The sequence below is a fragment of the Apium graveolens genome, chromosome 9, assembly GCF_009905375.1.
Source record: "Apium graveolens cultivar Ventura chromosome 9, ASM990537v1, whole genome shotgun sequence".
NCBI lineage: Eukaryota > Viridiplantae > Streptophyta > Magnoliopsida > Apiales > Apiaceae > Apium > Apium graveolens.
The window spans coordinates 278367640-278377439 of record NC_133655.1 but is presented as its reverse complement, the minus strand read 5'-3'; the positions used below and the strand labels follow the sequence as shown (position 1 = coordinate 278377439).

At 35.5% G+C, this 9800-nt stretch overlaps 1 protein-coding gene across 2 annotated transcripts; it reads right to left on the bottom strand.

The window, feature by feature from the left end:
- Window positions 1-1653: 1653 nt before the first annotated feature.
- On the bottom strand, window positions 1654-8435 carry LOC141684381 (copper-transporting ATPase RAN1-like). Of its 2 annotated transcripts, none has more exons than XM_074489307.1 (9): window positions 8055-8431; window positions 6805-7419; window positions 6040-6469; window positions 5444-5769; window positions 4683-4741; window positions 4241-4583; window positions 3731-3931; window positions 3315-3572; window positions 1654-2585 (listed from the first exon to the last, which is right to left on the bottom strand). In XM_074489307.1, exons 1-9 carry the CDS (start codon window positions 8316-8318, stop codon window positions 2109-2111), a joined length of 2973 nt encoding a protein of 990 aa, XP_074345408.1. In that variant the 5' UTR covers window positions 8319-8431; the 3' UTR covers window positions 1654-2108. The 2 variants fall into 2 exon arrangements, with proteins under 2 accessions (XP_074345408.1, XP_074345409.1); XM_074489308.1 differs by lacking the exon at window positions 1654-2585 and adding an exon at window positions 2601-2765 and having other exon boundaries at window positions 8055-8435.
- Between the last annotated feature and the right edge of the window lie 1365 nt (window positions 8436-9800).

Genomic DNA, 9800 nt, shown 5'->3' with positions numbered 1-9800 from the left:
GGAATCCCACCACAGCTACACCCCCACAGCGGCGAAAGATCCAGACACGACGTCGAAGGAGCAGCCCCGCCACCAGGAGTTATCAAATGGTACATGTAGCATATTAAAAAATAACAATAAAATAAAAAAAGATTGGGCAGATTGGGTGGAGCAAATTGGCCGGCTCCACTTTGTGACTAAGTTTTGCTTATCTGGACCGAATATAGGGCCACTAATTTATAGAAGTTGTCCAGAGCGCTGCAGATGTTTTAGAGCATCCCAGCGCCCAGTACCCGTTTTCTAATTTTTTAGACTCCACGTAGGTTCCAAGTAAGGAAAAGTAGGTTAGTAGAAAAACAGGTCAATGCTCTCCAATGGGCGGCCCATTTCACGGTTTTGAATATATTATTTTTATATTTTGCAGCTTAGTTTTTGGTAGAATGGGTAATATAAATTAATATTATTTATTCAATTTACTAATAAAATAATTTTACTTTTAAACTATAAAATAAAATAAAATTATAATAATTAAATTAAAATGATTAATTTTTTAAGATTATTAATAAAATAAAAAAACCCCATAATTAAAATGCACCATATTATTTAAAACTCTAAATAAAAAACGTTATACGAGAAAATATTAAATTTAAATATTACAATATTAAAAAAATAACGATTATTATGAAACTGCAAGATATGCTCAACCAAGTCATTCGCTCCCGCTCACAAGGGTTGGCTCAACTGGTTAAAGAGGGGATAACTATCTTCTTGGTCACAAGTTCGAATCCCACGGGAGGAGAATTTATGATTATGTCTCCTAAGTCAGAGCGTGTCGCAGGTTAGCGGCTGCGGGTTACCTATGATAAAAAAAGGTCATTCGCTCCCAAAATGCTTCGGCTTTTTGATCAGTACAACCCGTAATTTCTCGTAAATGTTCGATTTCTTTGCAATCGTCATTTAGACCAATAATATTTTCGTGACCAAAAGCCGGCACTTGCGATTTTGGAGAATTTTGGATATTGATCGGTGTTTGTTGGGTTTCAAATTGTGGATTTGAAAATGGTGGAAATGAAAATTAATATGGAAAATTTTGAGGATATGAAAATGGAAATTGAGAATTTTGAGAATGTGAAAATTAATATTGAAAATTTGGATTTTGAGAATTAGTAAAATTTTGTGGATTTGGAAAATAGGGACTTGGATATGGATATGGAAATTGTGCATTTGGATTTTGAGAATTTGAATTTTGCTGATTTGAAGATGGGAGATTATTTGGATTCATCTTTTTTGTAAAAAAAATTTTGATGGAAACAATAAGTGTGAATAATAAGAAAGGAGGATTGAATATTTATACATAAAAAACTTACCGTTTTAAAATATTTACAAACGCGGTGCTACTCTTACAAAAGCATTTTTACATGAAGACTTTCAAAAAGAGGTATTCATGTCATTACCATAGGGGTATTCTGGAATGGGAATTCGAATTGGAGGTGATGTGCAACCTGTGTCTTTTCATACTCTTGATAGTAGACTCATGTGCAAGTTAATCAAGAGTTTTTATGCTTTAATGCAAGTAGGTGCTGCTTTAGAAGACTGACTAACTACACTGAAACAGGATGGATATAAACAATCGAAGGCTGATTATAGTTTGCAACATGCTTGAACAAAAGTTTCTCTGAAATGTGGGATAATATCATTTCAACAAGAATTTGATTGATTTAACTAGTTACAGGCCTACAGCATGTAATTTCATAAAAACAACTCACATATCAATAACAGATCTCTCCTAAATGTGAAGTGATTGAAGTCCTTATTGTAGCTTCTTCTATTTTTTTAGAAAAAAATAGATAAAATAAGTCAGCAAGGCCTTAACTGTCACAAATTGACCTTTGATGCAGTTTCCTACTTCTGAAACAAGGGGAGAAGGATTTTTCTTGCCAAGAAAGCAGCATAAAAACTGATTAAAAATTTACGGAAACTAAATTTACATTAACAAGGGTGATGAAGAACACCCTGATGGTTGAAAAAGATATGAATACACAAAAATTGTGAACCAGGTATTGTCACACATCCATCCCCTCCTCCCTCCCCTGCATTTCCTTAATTTTTGATTTTTAACAGGTAAATTTCTACTCTATAGTTATTTCCAGAATTGTAGTTAGTCTGGGTCTTTTGTATCTTCTAAGAAGTAAAGAAGAGCACACGACACTTACAGATGACAGAGCCATACATGTACCGGCTGCCCATGGAGGCAATCTGAGCTTTACGAGAGGGTAAAAAACTCCAGCAGCTATAGGAATTGCGATGACATTGTAGGCCATTGCAAACACATAATTTAATCTGATTCGGTTGAACGTCTTTCTTGAAAGATCAATGGCCGTTATTACATCCTCTAGATTATTTCTCATCAACACATAATCGGCTGCTTCGATTGCAATGTCTGTTCCTGCCCCGATAGCCATACCAACATCTGCTGCAGCTAAAGCTGGTGAATCGTTGATACCATCACCCACCATAGCAACCGTGCTTCCATCTTTTTGAAATGAACGAATGACATCAGCTTTTCCAGCCGGCATTACCTCTGCTCGTACGTCATGAATACCAAGCTGCACACAAAGTTAATGTTATTAAGTAATAATAGTATAATACTTAAGCAATGACTTATCCGGAGTTTTGCTGCGTTCCCTGATTAGTGATTACTCTCCAAACCATTCAATGATCATGAATTTTATCCGGCTTAAACTAGAAACAGAACTACTTTCAAATGAGGAAGAAGCAGCAGCAACCTTGATCAAAACAGGAGAGGAAATTCTCAAAAGCAGACAATGGCATAGATTAATCACCTTAAGATTGTGTTTGGGAACATGAAATTCATTTCAAATGAATTCGTAGTTCCCAAACAAGCCAAAACAAATTCAATAGAAGGCATACTAAAATTTAAAAATTCATAGGGATGAAGTAGTCCAAATCAGCGTAAAATGCACCTGAGCATGAAGACACATAATACCTGAGCATGAAGACACATAATACATGAGCATGAAGACACTTAATGTAGACATATGAAACATGTAATGTTCTTTTTATTCTGTTTCATATAAATTTATAATGATTTAATTGCAAAGGATGCACCAATGACTCCTACACAGTGGTATTATGATCCAATAGGGAGAATCTTCAAAATTTGAAGGCAATAACTCCTACAGTGGCTTACACGGTTTATACTGAATTAACTAATTTTACTGTGTGGCTTTAATTTTGTAATAAAGGATTAAAGTGAAAACCATTGCATATTTGTATGCATGTGATGCATGTTTAACCCATAAAAAAGTACCTACCTCCTTCGCTACAGCATGAGCTGTCCTCCAGTTATCCCCGGTGACCATGACAGGTTTCACACCCATTTTCATGAGGCCTTCTACTACTACAGCAGCTTCTCTCTTTAGTGGATCAGCTATTCCGAGAATGCCAATTAAGACGGCATCATATGCCACTAGTATGCCTGTCTTTGCACTTTCTTCTAGTTCTACCAGAAAATTCTCTGTATCAGTTGGAATAGCAACATCGTTTTCTGTAAGCAAACTACGATTACCAACCTGTTGAATATTCATGATCAAGGATCTTATATAAGCAAAAAAACCAAAAGTTATTAACCATTTTAATAGAGATTGGCCTTGTGTTTCCTTTTTAACTAATCTCTTCTTTTTGTCTTAACTGAGTTATTCTTAGATAAAAAGTTGCAACAAACACTTACCAAAATCCGTTTTCCATTGATAAGACATTGGACACCTCTTCCGGGAAGAGCAGTGAAATCAGATGCTTCCAGAAGCCATCCTGAGTATTTAGGCTCCTTCTCAAGGTACTGAATTTCTGTGGTAGCCGAAGGGTCTTCGAAGAAGTGAAAATGGCGAGCATATTCCATTACTGCTTTTGCTAAAGGATGTTCACTGCTAGCCTAAATCATAAATCACCAGACCAGCCATAAGACAATATATAGGTTATTAAAGTGGTAAGACACTTGAATGTAAATTTAAAAGGAGATATTAGCTCTTTTGGCTTAACGATAAACCATTAGAATTTAAAATGGTATCGAACTTGGTTTACAAATGAAGTTCACTGATAAGCTTATATTAAGTACCTGGATCTTGAAAAATAGCTCAAAGCATACATAATTATAGATTACACAACACTAGTATAATTGTTCTTGACAAGTTATACTACCGTTACATAATGGGAGAAACTAGCGTGGGATATTTATAGTTACCTCTGCCGAAGCTACCAATGTGAGAAATTCCCCACGATCCATTTCTGCAAAAACTTTTGCAGTTGTGACCGTAGCTTTTCCTTGGGTTAAAGTTCCTGTTTTATCAAACACAACATATTTTACCATCTGTGCCCTCTCCAATGCATCCCCTCCTTTAATTAGCACACCATGATTAGCTCCAACCCCCGTTGCAACCATGACAGCTGTTGGGGTTGCCAATCCAAGTGCACATGGACAAGCAATCACTACCACGGATATCGCAAACATGAGGGCAAAAACAAAGTAATTGCTACTTTCAGGAAGCCATTCTACTGGATAGAAACCAAAAACTCCACCGATATACCTACAAAATTACATTTGAGATGAAACCAATATAACATTTGATATTTGATATCAAAATATTTACTTGCATCAAACTGTCCAAAGATAGTTGTGAACTTACCACCCAATTAGTGTCAGCAATGAGAAAGCAACGACAGTAGGGACAAAAATACTTGCCACCTGCAAGTTGAAAAGATATATACTCAGGTGAGAAAAATACACAAGTCCTTGACCTATATACAAACCAAAGCATAATAAATTTCTGAATAAAGATCTGAACCAGACAAATTATAGGAGCCTGTTGCTAAAATATTTTCATCAACTTGATCATTACCCCTGCGATGTTCTAAGAGCACTGACTTTCTGTTCCCCTTCTATTTTTGCAACATTATATATCTAAATCTTGTTAAAACAAATCTAATGTTTTCTATCATTTCGATTACTTTACATATAACTACTGGACTAGCATGGTGCATCAACCATTCTGCTGATACAACATTCATGCAATACCATATCAAAGATTATTATAATTAAAAAAACTATACGTCTAACCAAGGGTGTTGACAAATCATACACTTCTGCAGAAAGTTAAACCAGACTTAGCCTATAAATCCTATAATTTGGACTTAGAAATGATATACACATTAAATACCTCTCTCAATCAGCATAAAGCACACCGCTTGACTATGTATTATATATATTCAGTGTTTATTGCAGAATTTAGAATCTGCACTACAGCACTAGGGATCCAAGCAAAACAAATTTTGTTTTGGTGCAGTTAGCAATTATACATGCAATTTAATTATACATGCAATTTAAAAAATTAGAACACTGCCTTAAGCATAAAGAACAATAAGATGTAAGACAACAGTTGAAACTTACGTAATCAGCAAATTTCTGAATGGGAGCTTTCGACATTTGTGCTGTCTCAACCAGAGAAATAATCTGGCTTAAAACTGTGTCGGAACCTATTTTTGTTGCTTGTATGTGAAGGGAACCATTTAAATTTATTGTACCACCAATAACTGCGGCATTAGCAGCCTTTGAAACTGGTTCAGATTCACCAGTAACCATACTCTCATTAACATAACTTGAACCCCAAACAACCATGCCATCCACGGGAACTTTTGTGCCAGGCAGAACTTTTAGCATGTCACCGAGCTGAATCAGAAGAGAATCTATCTCCCTTTCTCCAATAACCTTGCCACCTGTTAATAATGCAAGAGAAACTACATTAATTTGTTAAATTACATATAAAAGATTATTAACAATCCCACAGACATAGTACATAGGAAAAACCATTAGAAGTGATGTTTGTCAAACTTAAACTTATGGAATCTAATAATGCGCCAAAACTTATTGTGCATCCTTTTTGGAGAAGAATATAATCGGGGGAGAATGATGTGAAAGCAGAAAAGAACCCTCAGTCTGTCAAAAAACGAATCTCACACATTCATTTTCATGTCAAAGCAGCATACCCTTGTCTTTGAGTAGTAGCAAAGCTGTTGCTGGTGTCAGTTCTACCAACTTCTTTATAGCATCTGAAGTTTTTCCTTTCGCAAGAGTTTCCAAATACTTCCCTAGTAGCACAAATGTTATCAGCATCGCACTGGTTTCAAAGTACGTAGGTGACCAAAAACCAGTTACTGCACCATATATTAGTGCATAGACAGAATAGAAGTACGAAGCCGAAGTTCCTAATGCTACAAGAACATCCATGTTTGTAGAACCATTTCTAAGAGCTCTCCAAGCTGCAACATAAAATCTCTTCCCAATAACAAACTGCACAACACTCACTAAGGCCCATTTTAACCAATCACCCATCTGGAATGGCCCACATTGCCGAAGCAATAAGGAATACAGTATAGGGATGCTTGGGCAAACAAATCGCATGATAATGACAGGAATCTGGCAAGAAGTTAAAACTGAATCAATTGACAAAGATGACGAAAAATGTATGTAATTCCTTGCAGTGTGCAAATGGCTTTTGACATGCTATTTTATACAGAAAGTGTGCATACTAAAGTATCTGCAGATCTAGTGTATGCCTTAAGAAAAGAACTATTCATAAATATCATTGTAATGACTACGCATATCCAGGATATATGTAAGATGGCAAAAGGAGCAATCCAGCTTAGCAATACTAGGATACACTAGATTCTACTTGTAATAACTTTATTCTTGTAAAATGCACCCGTAAGGTTGATACGTAACCTAGTGGCAGAATTAAAAATGAGACTCACGCTGAGAATGAGACTGGCTGTGAAAAGGCGAAACATTTTTGAAGATTCTTCAAGATCCTTAGAAGTCATTCTTGTATAAGGGTTTCTGACACGTAGATTAAATTTTCCGTAGCTACCTCCTTCAATCTCATCGACAAGGAATCTAGAACCAAGAACCATGGGATCAAAAAGAACTTCTAGTTCTCTTGATTTTTTATTGAAACAGAACTGCCGCACACCTTTCAAGTTGCAGAGTATTCCCTCTAATAGCTGTACATCAAAATCACTCGCTATCCCATTAACTACTAAGATAATTTTATCTTGTTGGCTGCTCTGTACAAGTGAACCTTCAAATCCAGCATCTTCAATAGCATCCACTATGTCATCCTTACTAATTACAGTAGGATCATATTCAACTTCGCCTAAAGAGGTAGACAATGCCACCACTGCCCTCTTCACACCAGGAAGCTTTCTCAAAATTCCTTCAACCGAATTTACACAGGCTGCACACGTCATGCCTCCTATAGTAAACTGTCCCACCACATTTCCATGTGAATTTGTTTGAGATGTACTAGTTTCCGGTTCAATCTCTGCCTCAAAACCGGCATCTTCAATTGCATTCTTAATGTCATCATCCTGAAACGGTATTAAAATTAATCACAAAGACTCTAGGCCATTTTACTTGCAACCGTCACACAATAAAAACTCAGTACCATTACCGTAATGCAACTCGTCGTAAAACTAGAATCTATTTCACAAACGAATATCAATCTGTAGCATATATAATATCTGATTCTGCCAGGTACAGCATCGTTAATTCGTTAGTTTTAATTAGCAGAAATACAGATGTATAACAGCTAATAATATCTCGAAAAAGTCAGATCACTTCAAAGTATATGAACTGTATTAAGCTAATATTCAATTAATAAAAAGCTCTTCAAACTAAAGAAGGCACAAAATAATTTACTTCAAACTAAAGAAGGCACAAAATAATATAAAAATGCAGAGCATAAGTTATAAATAAATAAAAGTCACTAAAGCTAAATTAATAATAAAACGTAGCTTGTTCAACACTAATGATAATCAAATCATAATCATGTAGTGTATAATTAAATCAATACATATATTCAAGAACATTTTCAACGTGTTTTTAAATCATATAGTCTGGCGTCGCGTTGAGGTGAGAACAGTTTTAACGCGAGAACATATTTTAACGTGAGAACAAAAATACGAAAGTGTAAAAGTGTGATCACGGGTGGTAAGGCACTAACAGTGACGAGAGAAGGATGAAAAACGACGTCGGCTTTGTTCTGAAGAAGCGCAACAGAAGCTCTAACAACGCCATTTAAGGTAATCAGAGCATTTTCGACAGAATTCGAACACGCCGCACATGTCATTCCGGTGATTCTCACCTGAATTCTCCTCATTTCTTCACTCAGTTTCACTTCTTCGTCTTCGTATTCATCGAGAAGCCGGACGTCCTCCAGATCGCCGTCCGGTGAGGTTTTTCCGGTCAGTTTAACACTCGGCGCCATTAGTAATGGGAGGGAGCGATGGAGAGAGATTATAAAAACGAGAGAGAGAGAGAGAGAGAGACTGTTGTAATGTTGTAGGAGAGATGTGAAATATATACGTAGAGAGAGAAATGTGGAGGGAGAAACGAGAGAGGTTTTTATAATTGAAAAAGTTGGTAAAAGGTGGGGGTTAGGGAGATAAAATGACGTAAATGGAGTTGAGATTTCGTTAAATTACTGTTATAACCTTTAGATTTGTAGTTTAATTGAATTGAGAGAGAGTGAAATTATGAATTTGTCCTTTGTACTTCGTGTTTTTGAGGGGGTTGTACTGCAAGAGCAAAAATATGGGTGTGTGTTTGCGTAACGACTCAGGTAAACAATAGGTATGGGGATTGGTTCGGTCGTAAAATAGCCAAATATACTTGATTTTTTTTTTCGGCAAGAAAAATTATTTTGGGGTTTTTACAGATGCGCCGAGAGTGATTGATCAAATTAAATATATCCTCCTTGTCTTGGAGAGCTGAGATGACCAAAAATTTATCTTATAATAATTTCGATTTTTTTAATTGTGTTCAGATGCATGTGTTATATTTGACTCATTCAATTAAAATGAGATAAATTTATGATATTTCATACTTAGTACGTATCTTTGGACGCATACTACAAAACATGTTTGTATACAATATACACATCAATTTTGATTAGTTAAGGAACAAAAACTCCAAAGATAGTAAAACTTATTTATTAGGGATTTAATTTAGTTTAGTGTTTTAGCGAAAGTAGAAGTCGTCATGAGAGCGGATATTATGTAACGAAATTTCTATTTTCAGTTGTAGAGTTCGAACGTTCAATTGGGTTAATTAAATATCTTTATTTATGATCTATGATTTTAAGTTAAATGAGTCGAGTTTGGTTACAGTTTCCGACTTGTTCAGTTAAATTAGTTAAGTTTGGTCAGAGTTTCCAACTTGTTTAATTAAATTAGCCGGCTCGACTCGACTTGACTCGTGAAATTAAACAAGTCGTGTTCGTGTAAAAATTTAAATTCGATTAATTAAACGAGTTGGTTCAATTTAACTTGATTAAACTCACCTCAAAATATATTCGGCTCGAAATTCGGCTCGCTTGACCCGAATTATAACCCTAGATTTTATCCTACAAAACCCAGTTTCGGTATCTACATACTGACAGGAGATGGCTTATTGGAAGATGAATTAGTTTAGCACCAGGACACAAGGATAATAAAAAGCAGAAAGAAGATAATGGAGTTGTATGCAGTATTCACCCACTGAAATGTGACAAAACACAATTATTCATGCATTGAAATAGAAACTAGACAGGCATTTTGTGTTCCCCTTTCCACCAAAACATCAACTATCTTTCTGTATCCACCAATTATTTTCCAACATTTTGACTTCATTACACTCCTCCTAGTAATTTTAAGAATAAAACAATGGTTTATGAAATTGTCAAAGCTCATAAGTTAGGATTTGATTTTAT